General features: G+C 35.4%; 3 protein-coding genes across 3 annotated transcripts; 1 reads left to right on the forward strand and 2 right to left on the reverse strand.

Moving 5' to 3' along the window:
- Nucleotides 1-926: 926 nt before the first annotated feature.
- LOC109047331 (cocaine- and amphetamine-regulated transcript protein-like) lies at nucleotides 927-4,574 on the reverse strand. The gene is made up of 3 exons (XM_019065034.2): nucleotides 2,768-4,574; nucleotides 2,579-2,662; nucleotides 927-1,173 (listed from the first exon to the last, which is right to left on the reverse strand). Exons 1-3 carry the CDS (start codon nucleotides 2,882-2,884, stop codon nucleotides 1,066-1,068), a joined length of 309 nt encoding a protein of 102 aa, XP_018920579.2. The 5' UTR covers nucleotides 2,885-4,574; the 3' UTR covers nucleotides 927-1,065.
- Nucleotides 4,575-6,333: 1,759 nt separating this feature from the next.
- On the reverse strand, nucleotides 6,334-9,930 carry LOC109047332 (kininogen-1-like). The gene is made up of 7 exons (XM_019065035.2): nucleotides 9,633-9,930; nucleotides 8,848-8,964; nucleotides 8,263-8,335; nucleotides 7,671-7,843; nucleotides 7,344-7,454; nucleotides 6,878-6,970; nucleotides 6,334-6,769 (listed from the first exon to the last, which is right to left on the reverse strand). Exons 1-7 carry the CDS (start codon nucleotides 9,828-9,830, stop codon nucleotides 6,518-6,520), a joined length of 1,017 nt encoding a protein of 338 aa, XP_018920580.1. The 5' UTR covers nucleotides 9,831-9,930; the 3' UTR covers nucleotides 6,334-6,517.
- Nucleotides 9,931-13,293: 3,363 nt separating this feature from the next.
- Nucleotides 13,294-20,519, forward strand: LOC109047333 (lysosome-associated membrane glycoprotein 3). Its single transcript, XM_019065037.2, has 6 exons — nucleotides 13,294-13,864; nucleotides 14,143-14,363; nucleotides 16,698-16,817; nucleotides 16,926-16,998; nucleotides 19,961-20,131; nucleotides 20,260-20,519. Exons 1-6 carry the CDS (start codon nucleotides 13,804-13,806, stop codon nucleotides 20,397-20,399), a joined length of 786 nt encoding a protein of 261 aa, XP_018920582.1. The 5' UTR covers nucleotides 13,294-13,803; the 3' UTR covers nucleotides 20,400-20,519.
- Nucleotides 20,520-21,244: the final 725 nt, after the last annotated feature.

A 21,244-nucleotide genomic window follows, 5' to 3' on the forward strand; every position in this document is an offset into this window, starting at 1 on the left:
AACAATTTATACTCGACTGAATCGGCTCACTGGAATGAATCGTTCGAACGAACCGACTCCCCCAAATGAACTGTACGACCCAACAGTAACACAAGCGATGCGCTCAGGGAAACACCCACAATTTATATACAAGGGGCAGGGAGAGCTTGACGTCATTTGTGTCCAGTCAGTTGATAAAGAAATTGCAAATTGGTATTTTGGAAGGATTTAGAAACTTTTATATATATATATATATATATATATATATATATATATATATATATATAAACCTGGGTATTTGATATAAATGTGTGTATTTGAGGTGCCTTTTTTATTTTAACAATGACAATGTAAAAACTATATATAAATGCTAAATGAATTAGAAGTGGGCTCTTCACAAACAAAAGTTCTTACCTTGTTTTTTTTTATATAAATTATTTTTTAAACAAACATCTTGCACCAATTAAAAAAACAAACATAAAAGTGCTGAATATATGTACTATATGTCAAATAAATAAATACACATATATGCCATAATGTATATGTTATTGCTATTTCTAAACATGTTTGCTTTTAATGAATGGTAGTTTGTTCTAGTGTGGTTAAAAAGAACAAAGATTATTTGCAGACTCCTAACTAACTAATTGCCAAATAAAATGATATTCAGCCTGCTGATGGCATACTGTCATGTCAAGCAGCTAGTCCTATCTTTCTTATATATATAAATATATGTGAATAAACAAATCCATCAATGTATAGGTGTGAATGTGATGACTTATTAATGTCTATTTAGCCTATTGTCTGCTGGGAGGAGCTGCATCTGAGAAAACATTGAATAGCTCTACTACTCATCCACGTGCTCCACCTAGTGGCCACGAAATTACAAGTTTTGAGTATTTTAAGATTATTTTCTCAATAATTTTCAGAGTTTGAATAAGAAACAGAGATATATACAAAAATGCTTGCATTTATTTGATGTGTGCATTAATAAAACGTTACAACTGATGGGGAACAACGAACACCTGTAACAATCATCTGTAGGTACAATAAAACACTGGCCGGATAATGACAGAATGAGGCATGTTTTCACAAACACTTGAGGATGGAGAAGCTGCAGGTGGTTCCTCCTGGACAGCTGCACAGCTTCCCGAAGCGAGCGCCTTTGCGAACCGCACACTGCTCACCTGCATCACACTGAACACACCATTTCATTGTTTCAGACTTTATAGTTTTCATATTACATAGTTATATTAGTAAGTACAACTCGAACAACTTTGTTTGTGGAAGACCTTGTATAAAATTGGGATGGTCTTCATGCCAAAAAAGATGAAATTCTGCCATCATTTACTCACCCTCACATCGTTCCAAAAGCAAAAGATTTTTGTTTATCTTTGGAACAAGAATGAAAATATTCTTCATTTTTTTTGTCCATCCATTGAAAGTCAAGGTAATCATCAACATGTTCAAGCTTCATGAAGGAAATAATCATAAAAGTAAACCAAGTAAATCGAACGGTTTAATCCAAAGGTTTTTTTTTTATTGCTTTATATCACAAACTGCTTTTAAAATAGGCTTTTATTCACATATAAATCAACACACGTACATATAGAGCTCAACAAATATGACAAACAGAAACTCAGACGATCGTGTTGAGTAGCTAGACGTTCAACAGATGGTGAAAAATGATGAGAGGATAGTACAAATGTCTAAGTTAGCGTGCCGAAGATGAATGAAAGATTTATGGGCTTGGAACAACATGAGGTTGAGTAAATTATGGGTGAGCTACCTCTTTAATATTGGAAATCTGTATTACACTCACAACATTTAATAAGACTATTAAGTCAACATATAGGTGAATTAAAATAATTTCACAATTTTATTGGATTTTTGCTGCATACTCACCCACAAAGCAGTACAATACATTTTAATATGACACATTTTATCCTTTTGTTCCAGTTAATTCTTTTGTCCTTTCTCTAAACAAATTGTTTCAACCAAAACATGATTTTGCTGATTATAATTTATATAGAGTTCAAAATGTACTGCAGAATATGAATGACCTAATTACATTGTTATTTAATGAATTATATTTATGTGAACATATGTGACCATGGACCACAAAACCAGTCTTAAGTGTCAATTTTTCGAAATTGAGATTTATACACAATCTGAAATCTGAATAAATAATCTTTCCATTGATGTATGGTTTGTTAGGATCGGACAATATTTGGCCAAGATACAACTATTTGAAAATCTGGAATCTGAGAGAGCAAAAAAATCTAAATATTGAGAAAATCGTCTTTAAAGTTGTTCAAAATGCATATTACTAATCAAAAATTATGTTTATATATATATATATATATATATATATATATATATTTATATATATATATATATATTTATGGTAGGAAATTTACGAAATATCTTCATGTAACATGATTTTTAACTTAATATCCTAATGATTTTTGGCATAAAAGAAACATCAATAATTTTGACCCATGCAATGTATTTTTGGCTATTGCTACAAATATACCCCAGCGACTTAAGACTGGTTTTGTGCTCCAGGGTCACATATGTGTAAAATGTACCAAAGTCTTACCGAAGGGACCCAACCAAACTTCTTCTCTGCAGTTGGGATCTGTTTGTTTCTCAGTTTTTCAAGAACTTCTTGAAGAGCCTCGATCTGTAAGATATTGTTATTTGCTCAATTCATTTATCGGTTAATGCTGTACTTTTAGATTGGTTTGAAGAGTGCCTGAAGAAACCCTGTTAACAGAAGTGATCTTACCAGTTCTTTCTCCTCTTGAGCTTTCATGTCATCTTCCGGAGAGCGGATCTCTAGAACGTCATCACAGCTAACTAGTAGCATTAAGACGGAGCAGGTTACGGTTAGAAGAAAGATCATCACTGATCATTGTGGCTGGAAACAGGATTGATTTGAGACAGACGTATATGGTGACACTCTTCTCAAGTAACAGAAGGAGGGGCATCTCAACCGTTTATAAGCTCTCTGTGCAATGACACAAATCCGTTCTAAATGCACCAACATGAGATGTTGTAGATGTCATGGGTCATGACCCCATAGCACCTCCGAAGGCAATGCAAACTAAACGCTAGCTCCGTCCACCTGAGAACGTCAGCATGATGACTCATACGTCTGACCCATGAACCTCAAACATCACGCCACTGATGTACACCTAACCTCATCTTTGACTACAATTACCAACCATTTTTATTTCCGGAGAAGATGATTTAATTACCGGAACATCTATGACAAGAAATAGCCATTTTAAGGGACTGGGGCCAGTTGCAAACAATTCCTTTTGTAAATCTGTTTTGGTTTCGTGTGTCACACAGCAGTAAGCTTATAAAATGATTTAGAATTTGAGCTGTCGGGTCAGATTTCGCAGGTCAGTTTTAAGTAATTCCTCTTTGCTTTTTCGTCACTTTATGTCACAACAACAAATAGGTCCCACACAATCAGTTTTGTTCATTCTGACGACCCTAGCTGTAACATTACACAATGGATCGTTCAAAAACGCATCTATCTGAGGAATTATTTGTTGTTAGAACAATGGCCACAGAGACTTTAAAGCAGTTTAAACGGACACAGAGATGGAAAAGTAATATCAATCGAATGTCAGCATGGCTTAACTGTAAAAAAAGCAAGCCAATTAAAGCAATAGTTTTTAATAGGGCTAAGTAAAAACAACAGTTGAAGACAATTATCTGCTGAAAAAACATTACATACTGTGGGCTATATTACCATTACATATACAAATTCCTCATTTGTTTGTTTGTTTGTTAGTCGGTTTGTTAGTAGGTTAGTTAGTTAGCTTATGCCTTTTCTTTTTGTTTTAATATCATTCGTGATATTTCAATAATAGGATTGCCTGAAACCATCTAACTCTTATTCTCACCTCACATAATTAAAAAAAAAACAATGTTATCCCGTGAGAAAAGTGCTGTCACAATAAGGGGCCATTCACACGACAACGTTTTCAGTCAAAAATGGTTAACTTTTTATGCATTTTGACTATTTGTTTACATGATAATGGCGTTTTGGGGACTGAAATCGCATATTTTTGAAAGCGCGTTTCAAAGTGCAAGTTTTTGAAAACAGCACCGTTATCGTTTCCGTGTAAATGCCCAATACGGGAATCTTTGAAAACGGTGACGTCATGTGCGTGTGTAGTACGTGTTCGGTATGTTGACATGTCGCAGTACGTGTTGATTTTAAAGGCAAACGCAGACAAACATACACAACAATGGCGGAGTACATGGTACTATTGTTGCTGCTCAAGAAAACATCATTTATACGTGAAACTTTTTAAAAACGCAAGGGAAAAACTTTTCCATTTTTGACTACATCGTTGTCGTCTAAACGTAGCCTAAGAGGGCAAAAAGGTAGCTATTTTGTTGATGTAGCGATTTATGAAGCACAGCTTATAACAGGGTTCCCACACCTTGATTATCTTCAAATTCAAGGACCTTTCAAGGACTTTCCAGATCCAATACCCTCAGATTCAAGGACTTGATGTGGGGACACATTTCAAGTGAGAGCGAAGTTACATTGTGTTATCTTGTAAGATACATTTTTACAGTTTTCATGTTTCAAACACAACTATGCAAAAAAAGCATAAAAAACATTTATTTTTGGCCATGAGAGAGATCTGATATTCTATTTGTTGTATTTCTGTTTTGCATAAAACTGAAGAATATTCGGTACATCCTATACTGTGTTCTAAAATGATTTGATTTTAACTTTTGCATGGATTTAATTGTAACGAGCTTAGGCGCATGTAACCAGAAGTTTTAAGATATATGAATATGCTTTTATTTTTTTCTTACCTCATGGGTTTACATTATCTTAACAAGCAAAGCAATTCAACATTAATTTCACAGTAGTAGTTTTGTCCACGCATGAACGTCATGTAGGGTGACCATATTTTAGTTTTCCAAAAAGAGGACAGTGGGTGCAGGCGGGGCGTGGGGCGGGGGTTTGGTTGTTTTTTGTTTGTGGTTGTGGTAGTGGTAGTGGTATTGCAATATCCCAAATATCAAAACTGAAAATGTCATTTCCATACCTAAAATACATATTTTACAGTTACTCTTATGCATACTGATCATAAACACAGCTAAAAAGCTTCCTACCAGTGGCCCTCCTTCACAAAACTTAACATCTAGCACAGTTTTATCATAAGCAGAATGCAAAATGTTTCAATACAAGCATTTCAGCCAAATGTAATTTAAGCAACATTCAAACCTTTAACCCATGGGGGAAAATCAACCCTTTAACAGTTTAAAAGTAGCCATAGGGAAACAAAAATGCAGACGTGGCAACCCTGCATTCATCACGAGCTGCAGGAGTCAGATTTGACTGATCACGGGTTTACGAGAGAGAGATGGCTGGAGGATCTGCGTCTCAACAGATCCTGAGCTTATTGACAAATATCTGATCTTACTTTACACAGAGCGTGCATGATCGCATAAACAGAAGTGAAGGTGAACAGCGAGCGCTCATTCAAAAGAGATTTAAATACTCTGCGTATTGACAGATGCTCCCTGATGCGCGAAAATTATGCAATATTAGAAAGTTTGCTGGAGCGGGCGGGACCGGACACAAAAATCACGGGAGCAGGCAATAATGGTCAGGAATTCAGTGGGAGCGGGATTAAGAAAACAGTCCCTTGCAGTGCTCTAATACAAAAACGCACACAATCATTGGCGACTGTGGAATGTAAAAGCCGAATCCTCAACATTTTGGGCGACATTCATTTTTTTAGGTCCAAAAAGAAGACATGTCCGGGAAAAAGAGGAAATACAGTCACTCTAACATCATGGCAACGTACAACACAAAGTACCTCACTTGGGAACACTTAACGTAACGCGTAAATGCGTGTTACTAAAGTAAATCAAGCAAGCTAGTATGCATAGGCCACAAAGTGTTGGTGAAATAACACATTAGCAGACCAGAGGGAATAATATGTAATTTTTTCCAGAAAACTTCTTTCGATGACCTATACCAATTTCAAAAACTTTCCATGGCCTTGAATTTTTTTTTCAGATTCTTCTTGAAAACAAGGATTTCAAGGACCCGTGGGAACCCTGTTATAAGCAACTACTGTTGGACAAATTCGCGTGACCCATTTGCGTTTTCTAGATTAATATATGTGGGAAAATCTTTTTCTCTCATGTGAAATCCCTGATCGCATGGATTCATATTGAAATTATTTTCTCTGCAGAATTCACTAAAACGTAAACGGTGATGGCTCTTTAACTCGCAGTTTACATGTCAAATCTTCCATATTATATGTTACAGAGACGTGCAACACAATTCCAATAAACAGCATATTTGGATCTTGGTCTTTATTGTGAAATATGAGACTGTACTGTGAATTATTGTAGAATCCACAAATAAATGTATACTAATACTTTTTTAAAGCGTCAGAAACACATTGTACGAATGGTAGTTGTATTTCCTTTCATCATTCTTTCTTTTTTATATTAGGTATCCATTTAAACACACATAGGCTGCTCAAATTTTCAGAGCCTGTTCGATGAATGCAGAGTCTGCTGCGGTCTGTGAAGACTCTATAGTGTTTGGAGGAGCGATGCTGGCAATGACCGGCTTGAACTCTTTCCAGGGTTTGGTAGGACAGTTGAGCAGTGTGGGTTGGGTTGTGCTGATGCTCTCCTTGGATTCCTCTGAGGATTCTTTGTCTTTTGGCCTTTCAAGCTTGATCCTAAGAGGAGACCAGCCTGGTGGCCGTTTAAATCTTGTGACAGACTGAAAACAAGACGTTGGGCATGAATGGGTTTACTGAAAATCTGTCACAATGCTTTAAAAATTATATTTTTTGTTTAATAAAAATAAATGATTGATGGGTTGGCTCACCTTAATAACCACTGTCTCACATTCAACATACACTTCTGGGCCCTCGTGCCTCCACGGAGCCACATCCACAGTAGAGTTACACTGCAAAACCTCCTAAACAACAACTTATGTGAGAGGCTACAAGAACACAAGTACTGTACACATTCCTTAAATATGATAAATAATTTCAACATTATATCAGACAAAGAACAACTTAATATTGTTCTATCTCAGACTAAATTAATAAATGAAGAGTTCAGATGCAAAAGCCTCTAAATGCCATTTGAAATTTTATTATAAAATTAGTATTTTTCTTAGGCTCTTATGTTTAATTTATTTCACTTCAATGGCAATGAACAGAACCAATTCATTGCCATTCAAGTGAAAATTACTGATAAAAATGTTGCCACTTTTACGCACTTTTGCATCTGAACTCTTCAAATGTTAAATTACACTAGCATTCAAAAAGAGAGATTTGGGATGGTACCGTTTTTTCCTTCACTGGGTGGCACTCCTCAGTAACCACTTTGAATTCTGCCCTGGTGCAGTTGCTCTTCTCAATCAAAAACTGCAGTTTATACCTGAATCCAGCAACCACCTACACACAGTAAAGATCCACAACAGCACAACATTAACCTTGATGATCTTGAGTTCAGTCAGTTTGACCAATTGCAGCCAACAGCCCAATCTGACAAAAACAGTCCAATGGATTAAATGAGGTGATTTCACATTCATATTTCATTCAGGCCATTGGTCTTATCAGTGAACACATTCCCTGGGAATCAATCAGCTGAGCAAAAAAGAAGTCATTTACCTGTTTTGTTGCAGATGTAAAGTCTTTAAAGATGAATAAATGCTCACGTTTGGCCATACCGTTGGCTTTCGCCAAAGAATGAATGAGTGGTGCTCTCAGTTCTTTATGATATAAATCAATCTTTTCAGGGCAGCCCAGACACGGGGCGACTTTAGAGGAAGCAGCTGGCTCAGCTGTTGAGAAGGTTTAGGAAAGAGAGTGAGTAAAATTGGATAAATGCTTTAATAGATGCTATATTATGTAGTGCTGTTGAGAATTATGAGTTGTCTGATATGACGGGAGTTGTCATCTCATGTGAATATACATGATTTTAATCAATTTGTCACAAAAGCCGATACTAGTTATGATGCCAATACTAGAACTGAAAAAAAAAAGAGTTTGGAATTTTGATCTATTTTCATAAAACCTTTGAGGGGATCTAAATCTTATCTCTCACTGGACAGTTTATTTTGTAGTTACTACAGTTTGCATTTCTAAGGCAGAAACATGCTATTACTTTCTTTTTTAAAACTTTTAATACAGAAAAATGACTGTAAAGTAAGAAAGGGATTAAATTGCAGTTATTACAGTCATAACACAACATGCGACATACCTGTACAGTCATGTAACAGTAACTTTTGACCTGCTTCTTCAAACTGGACTTTCGCGTGACAGATTGTGAGTGCCTGAGAAACCACAAAATACACATGTACAGTACTATAATCATGGCCAAAGCCTGTTGTTAGGCACTAATTACCAGTGCTGGGGGTAACGCATTACAAGTAACACAAATTTGTAATCAGATTACTTTTTCGAGAAGATGCAGTTTCTTCAGCAGGGCCTTTACAGTTGACAAAAAGGTAACTTTGGGTTTTTTGTTATTAAAAAAACAAATAAGCAAGCCCCGCTTATGTGATAAAAAAGTAACGCAAAAGTTACGTAATGCATTACTTTCCATAAAAATTAACTGAGTAACACAATAAGTTACTTTTTATGGAGTAACACAATATTGTAAAGCATTATTTTTAAAAGTATTTGATTGTGTTTGGAAACATATTTGTATAATTTACGCTAATCTTTATAACGGATATAATTGACTGTTGCACCAGGCACCAGGTTAGTATTGTTTCTAAATGTGAGGGTTTGTTTGGCAATAATGAATGTAGATCATCATGTAGATGACTTCATGAGATCTTACCTTATCCGTTTGTTGCAGGTAGTCACATTCATGCCAAACCTTGTCTCCGCCTGCAGGACAATCTGTTTCTCTACTTGTGAACCGTACAAACACGACTTCCACCGATTCATTCCGGGTCTGTGAAAATTACTGTATTATGCTACACTCTTAACAATGAAGGTTCTTTATTGGCATTGATGGTTCCATGAAGAACTTTTAACATCAGTGGAACCACTAAAGGTTCTTACTACACTCTTAAAAATTAAGGTTCTTTATTAGCATCAATTGTGGAGTCATGGAATCTTTCAAATACAGAAAAGTTTTTTTATAGTCCAAAAAAGGTTCTCTAAAATGTTCTTCAAAATGGTTCTTTTAGGAACTGTTCACTGAAAGGTTCTTTGGGGAACCAAAAATGGTTCTTCTATGGCATCACTGCAAAAACACCCTTTTGGAAGAGTGTAGTGAAAAAAATGGCTCTTCAATCGCATTGCTACACTCTTAAAAATAAAGGTTTCAAAAGGGGGTTTTCGCAGTGATGCCACAGAAGAACCATTTTTTGTTTCCCAAAAGAATCTTTCAGTGAACAGTTCTTAAAAAAAAAAAAAAAACATTTTTTTCTTAGCATGAAGAACATTTCAACAATCTAAAGAACCTTTTGTGCGTTGATAAGGCTGCATGGATGTTAAAGGCTCTTCATGGAACCTTCGATGCCAATAAAAACACCTTTATTTTTAAGAGTGCAGGACAATCTGGAGTTGCTTAGAGCTGAAATATTGTACAATGCAAAGAGTAAAAATACATCCTACCTTTGTAGCCTCCAGGATTTCATAGAGAGCCAGTTGACCACCTTCAGTTAATATCTTATTATGCGTGGAAAGGGTTAAATTCACAACATTCTCCACGCGTTTATCATCACACGGAATTTTAATGTCAGTTTGTCCATGTCCTCCAGAAGAATAAAGCCAAGCTAGCGCAAAAACCATCAAGATCTTGTCTCGCATCATTGTGCTCTTCTGAAGACCCAACTGTGTTGGAGTGAGAGAGTTCAGAAGTGTCCACGCTGGACTCTATCTGTCTCTGTAATGATTTACTCACTGTTAGAAAGCTCAATTCTGTGTCTGTATCTCCAGCTGTCCAAATATGGTGTGGTGGTAAATGTTTACTCTTCTGAGATGCTCTCCAAAACACGCACAGTTCTCTGAATCACCACTCCAAACCAATGATAAGAGACCTTCACTGAGACCTTTACATGATGGTGCACAAATTTACATCAGATCACAGTTCTAACATTTTATTTTGGTGGACAGTCAGTTCAAAAAGATCAATCCAGAGCATTCCGTGTGTTCTGGACTCAAACACCAGCTCTCAGGCAAAAAGAAAGTGTTTGCAAGTCCAGTTTGTCCACGGAAAGATTACCGATTACAGTATTTATTGGTTTTTGGATTTATTTGACTGTTTGATCTCAAGTTTTCATGTTATTGTAAAGTATTTTTTAAAGTATTTTTTTTTTTTAATTAAAGACCAGTGCTTCATTACAGAGACACATAAGCAGCGTTAGAATGCAAAGTTGCGTTAAGTAAATTGATAAAAGCAGCACTGTGTATTTAAGGCCATACTTTGTCCTCTCTACCTTTGACCTGTACTGTGTATTTTCCTCTCGTGGAATTAAAGACATGATCTCACACCAAATTGAGTCTCTACAGAGTTACTTCAGCATACTGAAGAGAATTTACTAATAAAAACATAATACATTAAAAAAATTATGTGTAATTTTAATAGAACAAGAATGTAAAATGCTACAGTAAAAACATAACTGTTTTAATTAACATTTTTTATAATAAACTACTGTATATTGATTAACGTCACCTTAGCATATATATTAAATGATCATATTATATTTAACAAAATAATAATTACATGGAACTGTTTTTTATGTAGTAACTAGTAAAGTAAAGCATTACTTTTAAATTTACAAGAAAATATCTCAGTAACTACTAACTAAGTAACACAATAAGTTACTTTTTTATGAAGTAAGGCGATATTGTACTGCATTACTTTTAAAAGTAACTTTCCCCAACACTGCATTTAACATTTTTTGAAGTGTTGGCAATTGGTTCAACGCTTTCGTTTTGCTAATTTTGCTACATGTATGTCACTCAAAATGAGGAACAGCAAGCAAAATATTAAAAATTTCTTCAAAATTAAGTCATCAGGTTGTCTTTAAAGATCTTTTAAGAGGAATGCTCATTGTTTGCGGTGAACAGTTGTCCATTTAGACAACATTGCATTTTTTGGCATCAAAACGACTACCTGTTTTTTTTTCTTTTAATTGCAATCTACAAAGTTTGTTTTTTTAAGCACCACAAAAAAGTATAAATAACTTAATTTAGAAACTGAAATGTGTTTGTCAAGTCTTTTTTGAAATTAACTGCATTTTTATGTGCTTCAGAATAATAATCTAGACAAAAACAACAAAAAAAGTGTTGCATCCTTTCATACATGTATAATGATTATTGGTAAGATAACTTTTAAATATAAAGTCGAGGGCAAAAATATTGGCCCCCTTGGCAAATATGATCAAAAAAGGCTGTGAAAATTCATCTGCATTGTTAATCCTTTTGGTCTTTTATTTAAAAAAAATTCACACAAATGTATCCTTTCATTGGATAATAAGAATTTAAAATGGGGGGAAATATCCTTATGAAATAAATGTTTTTCTCTAATACACATTGGCCACAATTAATAGGCCCCTTTTATTCAATACTTTTTGAAACCTCCCTTTGCCAGTTAAACAGGTCTAAATTTTCTCCTATAATGCCTGATGAGGTTAGAGAACACCTGACAAGAGATCAGAGACCATTCCTTCATCCTGAATCACTCCAGACCCTTTAGATTCCCAGCTCCATGTTGGTGCTTCTCCTCTTCAGTTTACTCCTCTCATGTTCCGTAGGGTTCAGGTCAGAGGACTGGAATGGCTATAGCAAGCAGAAGCTTGGTTTTGAGCTCAGTGACCCATTTCTGTGTTGTTTTTGAGGTTTGTGTTTGCGTTATTGTACGGTTGGAAGATTCAAACATGGCCCATTATAAGATTTCTAACAGAGTCAGTCACATACTGATTTTTTATCTGTAGGTATTTGATAGAATCCATGATGCCATGTGTCTAAACAAGATGTCCAGGACCTCCAGCAGAAATATAGGCCCACAACATCAAACATACAGCAGTATATTTCATTGTACACATGGGGTACTTTTTTTCTCTGTGTTCACCAAACCCATCTTGAGTGTTTGCTGCTAAAAAGCTCATTTTTTAGTTTCATCTGATCATAGAAGCCATTCCCATTTAAAGTTCCAGTCATGTCTGATAACTGAACATGCTGGAGTTTGTTTTTGGATGAGCTAGGAGATTTTTTCTTGAAACCCTCCCTGGTGCTGTAGGTGCTGTTTCACAATTTTTTTTTAAAGGTTTTCTGACCCCGAGACTAAACTATTTTCTGCAATTCTCCAGCTGTGGTCCTTGGAGAGTCTTTAGCCACTCAAACTCTCCTTCTCAGTGCATTAGGACGATAAAGAGACACATCCTCTTCCAGGCAGTTTTGTAACATTTTCTGTTGGTTGGAAATTCTTAATTATTGCCCTGATGGTGGAAATGGGAATTTTCACTGCTCTAGCTCTTTTCTTAAAGCCACTTCACCAATTTGTGAAGCTCAATAATCTTTTGCTGCACATCAGAAATATATTCTTTGGTTTTTCTCATTGTGATGGATGATTCAGGGAATTTGGGCTTTATTTTCCCTTCTCTTTATATTTCTGTGAAACAGGAAGCCAGAGCTGGATGATTTCATGTTTATAATCATGCTGGAGTGCTCAAAATTGTGAATATGAATGGGAATATACTTCAGAGATATTTTACTCATAAGAAATTATAGGGGGGCCAATAATTGTTATCAACGAGTATTTGAGAAAAACATTGATTTCATAATGATATTTCCCCTCTGTTTTAAATTCTTATTATCCAATGAAAGGATACATTTTTGTGAATTTTTTAAATAAAAGACCAAAAGGATTAACAATGCAGATGAATTTTCACAGCCTTTTTTGATCATATTTACCAAGGGGGCAATATTTTTGGCCTCGACTGTAACAACATGGTTTGCACTTACACATTTTAAACTTAAAGCAATATATAAATAAATAAACAAGAAACTTGAAGACAAACAGATGCACGCACACTCAAGACTTCCACAACCAACCTAAGTTGAAAGGGAAGTAAAAAAAGTGAACAGAGCACACAAAAGTGTGAACAAACGTGTCTGAGTGATTTGCAGCTTTCACACATTACAAAAAGCAAAAAGTTACACACTTGCAGAAAACTTTTATTCCATTGTGTCCTGAAGTGTTGTTTTTTTTAATAAAAGCCCTTATATTTTCATACACATGGTTGAACAGTGAACAAAGTTGCTGTTAGTTGCTATGGATGTGGAATATTTGAAAATTTGCTCACATGCTGAAGCTCCACGAAAATGGAATTTATTCACGTTATTGGTAATTCAAGTTGCTGTGTCATTAAACCCTTTGAGGCACTGAATGCATTTTTTCTCCAGTGAAAAAGTATGGCAAATATTAGTGACAACTGACCTGTTGGCGGCACTACATTTTGGGCAAAACTGGCACCAACTCTACCACTGTGCCACTACTTTGGTATCAAAGAGATGTCTTGATTGCGTAGAAATTCAATTTAGAACTAAAACTCTTGATCTGGAATATATGTTTTACACCAATATAGAGTTTTTACTTATATCATTACTGGGTTTACTAAATGTGGGCTTGGCTAAAGAAGCTTCCTGATGTCAGACAATTGCTGACAGCATCAAAACATAAGTGTCTTCCTTCACAACCACATGTGCATTATTTTACTGTGGCTTCAGAGCTGATACCATAAGAGCAACTGCCCTGAAACACAAGAGCCACTTTCTCAAAATGACCCACGCAAGTTACTATACCGCTTTGCTTCTTCTGCTGTCTTCCATGCATTGGCTAGGTGAGTTGATTTTCCTTTCATTTGAAGTCAAATAGTGATTTTAATGGTAAATCATCCTACAAAATTTGCATATATTCTTATAAATGATGGTGATTTATAATTAGAAAAATAAATGTATGAATATATTTATAACTACAAAGTTCTAGCCTCATTTCTGAGAACCCAGAACAAAGTAACACTGAGTCAGTTTACCAGCATCCATAATTGTTCCTGGTAGCTCTGTGTTGGTTAACACTTCACAAAATGGTGTGAAAGCCCCCCGTTATTTGTGCTTACAGGAAGCTCTCTAGCCTCAAACCCTCTTCAACTTTCAGCTACAGCGGATGAAGTTCCTGCCATCATCAACAGTGATCCTCCCATCACGTATCTGTCCCAGAGACCCGTTCTCCAGCCCAAAGAAAGCACCCCGCCTGAGTTTCTGTACACCTTGAAGAACCCTCAGGGCAAAGTGTGTGTGCGGGCCAGTTTGGGAGTGGAGTATGTGGTGCGAGAGAACAACGTAAGCTTGTTATTTTCTCAGCATTTTTATTCAGCTCCTCAGCATATTCTAGAAAGGGGTGAGAACTCACTTGGTTTACCACCAACATTGTCAACGGTTCACTGCACTGGCAAAAAAAACATGCAGAACTTGTTTGGGCACAACAGTTTTACACTGGGTCAGCATCCTTAAGAGTACATATTTCTAATATTTTACATTGTTTGATGGTGGAATGGAATAGTCCATAATTAAGACAAACTATAAAGTGAAAGATCCTACTGTAATCCCTTGTAAGAAATAAGTACTCTTACTTGTATTGAATGTGCACTTGTAGTGAACCTCAAATCTTAAGTTTATTTTAAAAACACTACTTGCAAATAATGTAATATTAATGGAATAAAAAGCCACTTGAGTTTAATTTAAGTACGCTTTCATCATTGTTTCATAACACAATTACGTATACTTTTAACAAGTGCGCTAATGTCAAATTAAAGGTTTTACTTAAAAATGCATTTTGAATGCTATAAAAAGTACACTTATGATGAACTAACATACTAAAATAATTTTAACTGTAGCGTCTTAATCAATATTACATTTAAAGTTACTAAATGTGCATATTTAAATACATTAAATGCAAGTTTCAATAGAAATGACAAAAGTATGCTACTTAAAATGTACTTAAGTCCTAATTAAGTGGATAATGCACTTAAGTATATTCTTTAAAAGTATTAAACTTTTTTTGACAATCTTTTTTTCACTGTGTACATGCATTCAGTCCACGCAAGGCAAGGCAAGTTTATTTATATAGCACATTTCGTATACAATGGTAATTCAAAGTGCTTTACATAAAAGAAAGTAAAATAATCATGAAGAAAAATAATTAAAAAACAAGCAATTTTAAAACTTTGAAAATGATTTAAAAATTTACTTATTTAAAATGAATTTAAAACAGTTAAAATAAAAAAATGATTTTATATAAAATACAGTGAATACGTAAGATATAGTGGAATCAGTTCGGACATCGCACAGTGCTCATTCAATAAATGCACAGCTAAACAGATGAGTTTTGAGTCTAGATTTAAATGTGACTAATGTTTTAGCACATCTGATCTCTTCTGGAAGCTGGTTCCAGCTGCGGGCGGCATAGTAACTAAAGGCGGACTCCCCTTGTTTTGTGTGAACCCTTGGTATTTCTAACTGACTCGATCCTAATGATCTGAGTGGTCTGTTAGGTTTATATTCAGTGAACATATCTGTAATATATTTTGGTCCTAGATCATTGAGTGATTTATAAACGAGTAAAAGTAATTTAAAATCAATCCTAAATATAACTGGAAGCCAGTGTAAGGACCTGAGGACTGGTGTGATATGCTCAGATTTTCTGGTTCTAGTCAGAATCCTGGCAGCAGCGTTCTGGATGAGCTGCAGCTGTCTAATGGTCTTTTTGGGAAGGCCGTGAGGAGACCATTACAATAGTCCACCCTGCTGGTGATAAAGGCATGAACAAGTTTCTCCAAGTCTTGACTGGAAACAAAACATCTAATTCTTGCAATGTTTTTAGATGATAGTATGCTGATTTAGTTGCTGCTTTGACATGACTACTGAAACTAAGGTCTGTCTCCAGAATCACACCAAGATTCCTGACTTGATTTTTAGTTGTTTGTCCCCTAGAGTCAAGGTATGCATTCACCTTGAAAACTTCATCTTTGCTTCTAAATGCAATGACTTCAGTCTTTTCCTTGTTTAACTGAAGAAAGTTCTGGCACATCCAACTATTAATTTCATCAATACATTGGCAGAGGGAGTCAACGGGGCTGTAGTCATTTGGAGATAAGGCTAGGTAAATCTGTGTATCATCAGCATAGCTGTGATAGGCAATTTGGTTCTTTCTCATTATTTGACTTAGTGGGAGCATATACAGGCTAAACAAGAGCGGTGCAAGAATTGAGCCTTGGGGGACTCCGCATGTCATGGACGTCCACTTAGACTTATGCTCTCCTAGACTCACATAATAGCCTCTCCCTTCTAAGTATGACCTGAACCATTTGAGTACCATCCCAGAAAGCCACTCAAAGCCACTCAAAGAGTACAGTGTCACGTCTACTGGGATGTAAAAATTGTAAAACAATTTTGTACATTTAATTTTTTCATTTTCATTTTATTTGAATTATTATTCTTTTATTATTATTATTATTATTATTTATTTATTTACTATTTCTGTGCAGTCAAACCAAATTTGAGTGTCTTGCTCTTTAGCTCATGATGGGGTTTATTTATATTGTTAATTTTACAGGATTTTCATACTAACATGATGCTGATGCAGTAATCACACTGTATTCCACACTTGTATTGCAGAAGAACTATTATTTCAACGTGAATCCTAGCTTTACACGAGTCACAGGATTCTGTGGGGGCCAAAAGTCTGTTTTCTCACTGGAGTTTGATGGTGGACATCTGGAGTTCACTTTCATCAAGGTGCCTACAGTAGCTTTTATCTCTATGATAAGTTTTTTCTTTGAGGTTAAACATGCAAAACAAGCAGCCTTAATCAACATGCAATGCAATATTTCCCCACACTTGCAGGAAGGTGATCTCTCCTATGTGAGCTCCGTCAAAGGTCTTCTTAGACCTGTCCCCCATTGTAAAAATTGCCAGAGTAAGTATAAATTACATTACAACCTTTACAAAAAACATTATCATGCACTTATCATCACGATTATTCTTATCATAAAAATATATGTTAATATTTTATCTGGGGTTTGAGAGAACGCAAACATTTCCATCAAATTCCTTCATCTTGTAAAAACACAACCAATTTTTATCCTTGTTTTACACTGTTTTCTGTCTCTGTATTTTGGCAAGCCTTCAGATTTTTTTGTTTTTTTAGTTTCATCTATTTAGTTTAATTTTCTACTTGAAACAACAGCCAGCGTTGTCACCTTGTGGAACAACTGATAAGTGCAAAACCAAGTCATTGCGCATGTGCAATCTACGTTAGGGGTGTAAATTGTCGATAGTTTCACAATTTGATTCAATTTTTCAATTATGATGTCAACGATTCGATATCACGATGCATCACAATGCATCATGATCATATAAAATGTATTTTTCGCATTTTTATTAAATTATATAAGCAGGCTACTTTTTTAAAATAAATACAAATGAATAATAAATCAAAACAATTGTTAAGAACCTAAATAAATAAATAGGCTATAGCTTTAAAACATACAAGCAAATTAAAGTAAAACAGGGGGAAAAAGACAATTACAAGTGATAAACAAAAAGTTATTTCAGTATCTGAGAATGTATCCAAAAGTATACAGACAATCAAAGTTATGGGTTTTTCTTTTTTCTTCAGCATTATTGCTGTTTGATTATTACTGATGAGATCATAGACAGTGGCAGCAATGTAATGCAATGTGTTTATGTGGTTTAAGGTTCAAAAAACACATTATTTTCCACATAATGTACATTATTGTTTCTCCTCTTTGTCCCGCCTTCTGAAACGCGTCGATTTTTACAAAGCTCATCGGTCTGAAAAGCGATGTGTGCTCTGATTGGCCGAATACCTCAAGTGTGTGATGGAAATGTTACGCCCCTTACCATACTGTGATGCCGTGTCCCGGCACAACCAGACAAAACCAGTAAAACCCATTATAAACGAGACATTTGCTGCATCCAGTGGGGACATAATTACTGAATATAATGACTTATACTGTGTTTTTAAACGTTACGTTGCGTATTGTGCTGCGTAAACATAAAACCATGTACTCTACACTGCTCAAAACTCACGTTGGAATCGTCAGTGGCAAATTCTTAAAACAGAAACAGACACTGGTATTGTAGACTACTCTTCCAGGAAACAGTCCTCGTCCTCTTGTAAATGCGCTGCACACATCTGAATATTTGGGTTGAACTGTCCTGGAACAGTGTTGTAAATACAAATTAACCACTGATTTCTAGTTGTGTCCTCTTTTGGAAGGCCAAACAATGTAGCTTCCCTTTCACAACGAGACACACAGCGTCTCCACAACATGGAGTCTTAATTTTTATAAAGAATATCTCTTTGGATTTGAGACTTGAGCTTGTAACACTCCAAAGAGGAATGAAAAATTTAAATCGCATCATATGACCCCTTTAATAGGCTGCATTCACACTAATGCACAGATTTATTTCGACATATCAGATGTTTTGTCCTGACTGTGGACAAACGCTGACTGTGTTTACATCGATTTCGTATCATAAAAAGTATTCTGAGAGTCAAGTGCATTTAACCGCAGCCACGATCGAGCTTCAGGACAACAAACACGAAGTGCACGTGAAATCGATGCGCATGCAACAGTTAATTTCAACACCCCTAATCTATATGTACATAGTTACAAAAATCTTTTACAAAAATCGCCTGGTGCACAAACAGTACACACATACTATTCTGGTGATAAAAATTGCATCACATGCACTGTAAAAAAAAAAAAAAAAAAAAAAAACTCTAAAAAGAGACTGACGGATTCGAGCAGACCGCTGTAATGGTACGTTTATGCTACAATAATACACTTTGTAAAGAAACATGCACATGTGCTCAATGTTACCGTTTGCACAAATTCACACTTTTATAGTTTACACAGAAAACATAATGTATCATTTACTATGGAAGGCAAAAAGTCTTTCAATGGAACACGTGAAATTTTACCTGTCAAAACATACTGTTAGTGCATGTTAATGTACAGCAGCTGATAAAATTACTGTATTTGAGAAATAGGATGTCAAAATGGTACACTGGTATACACGAATGCAAAAATCAGATGTAAACACTTGCTGGTTGATTAAAATCCTGGATTGTTTCAACCCAACTTTGGGTCAAATATGGACTGGCCCAGCTGTTGGGTAAAATGTTTACATTAAATTTTTAACCCAACAGTTGGGTTAGTCCATATTTAACCCAAAGTTGGGTTGAGACAACGCAGCATTTTTTATAGTGTATATTTGTTCATGAGGATAGTGCATTAGTATATTGTGTGATGTCAGTCTTAATTTAGATTAATTAATTTACCCTAGCACAGTACATTCAAACATGGCCAGAATGTTCACACATTGAAAGACAAGTTAAACTAGATGAATAAATAATAATAATAAGAACAAATAATCCTAAGAAAAACAATAGGGCCCTTCGCCCCTTTTGTCTTAACAGTACGTTTTTACATGTACTAAAGAAACGCAGCAAACTGATGCCTTAACACCACCAGAATGTGCGTGTCTACACATACAAAAGAAACGCATTCAAAATGCAGCATTTATGTGGACAACCAATGCATACTGTCATGGTCAAATTTCACATCTTCTGTTTAAAGACGTTTGGCCCTATCAGCCTTCCATAGTTTTTAAAGGTTTGCATTTTCAGGCCCTCAAAACTGTGTGGTCATTTAAATAAATGGCCAAAATGCATAAACAAAACGCATGAAGAGTTGACACGTTTTGTTGCCGTGTAAATTGTGCCTGCAGGCTCACTGTTTACACTTTTTGGGGAGATAAACCCGCAAATGGTAAACTTACAGTGTAGTCAATGAACAATAAATTGGGTTAAGAGAATGCATTTTACATTCTATTCATCTAATCCACAGATAAAACCTATGTAGGAGTTGTAAGTAATGATAAGCTATTCAAAGCAAAAAATGGTCTAAGCTTCCAATGCAAGTCTCAGACAACTCTGATACTCGCAAGCTTCCTCAGAGTCAAACTGGTGCCAATGCAGATTCAAGCCTTTGGTCTGGCTAATGGAGCGTTTGGAAAAGGTACATACATTTCACATCAAAGACGGTAGAGATGCTATTTTCATATATTACGTATATAAATTAAAACATCTATATTCTGTTAACCTATTTACCCAAGAGTAACAGGATTTCTCATGCCTTGATTTCAGAGGTTGAGTGCTGGGAAGATTACAACAAGCGCATGATCCCCATTATTCTGGGTGCTGTAGCTGCCGCAGTTTGCCTCATTGCCATCCTGACGTATGTGCTTGTCAGAGAACGCCGTAACCAAGGCTACGAACAGCTCTGAGACTCTAGATGTGTAATGTGAAGATGAATCACAAGATTTAATTATGTGTTACACTGTGTGGATACTGCTTTCCAGTTTTAAATGATCTCAGTAAACAATTAAAATGCGATTGACATGAAATACTGCTGAAAATGTGCTTTTTATAGACTTTGGTCAATTGGTCATTCTGATGTCTGAAGGTTTTGGGTCATGACAAGGTATGTACATTCAAGGGAGTGATTAAGTGCAGGTTTAAAATGTGACTATGGAACACTTTTTTTTTTTTTTTTTTTAATGCCTTTGGAAAGAAAAAAATGCTGATTTTTGTAATAAGAAAATGACAAAATTAGAGTTAGACTTCCAATGTTACATCATGATTATGAAGCTCCAACTACCGAAGGAAGAACTGCGTGAATTACAAAATGACAGGAGAATGAATTAATACATTTCTTTGAATGAAAATCACATGTTTAGACTAATATTATTTAAAACAAGCCTTGTTAAAAGTAAATTAAGCCTATAATTAGAGAACTGATGATTGAGGGGAATCCGAGGATAATTCTAACCTTGTCCAAAAAAATAAAATAAAAAGGTGTTACATTTCTGAATGTGTATTTTTACAGTTGTGCCATTTCATATTTAAACTGTTGCTTAAAATGATTAAACAGCTTATATTACATTTTAAATACAGATATTATGGATTACTTTTTTCTCTTTAAGGTCCCATAAAGTGACAACACGCCCCACAACTTTGCATTTGGCTTTTTCATATGTAAGACTTTAAAGCTTGTGTCTGAAAATAATAATAATAAATAACAATAAAAACTTTTAAACTACATTTAACCTGAGAAATGTTCCCTATTACA

Source organism: Cyprinus carpio, chromosome B22 (genome assembly GCF_018340385.1).
Source record: "Cyprinus carpio isolate SPL01 chromosome B22, ASM1834038v1, whole genome shotgun sequence".
In the NCBI taxonomy this organism is placed as follows: Eukaryota; Metazoa; Chordata; class Actinopteri; order Cypriniformes; family Cyprinidae; genus Cyprinus; species Cyprinus carpio.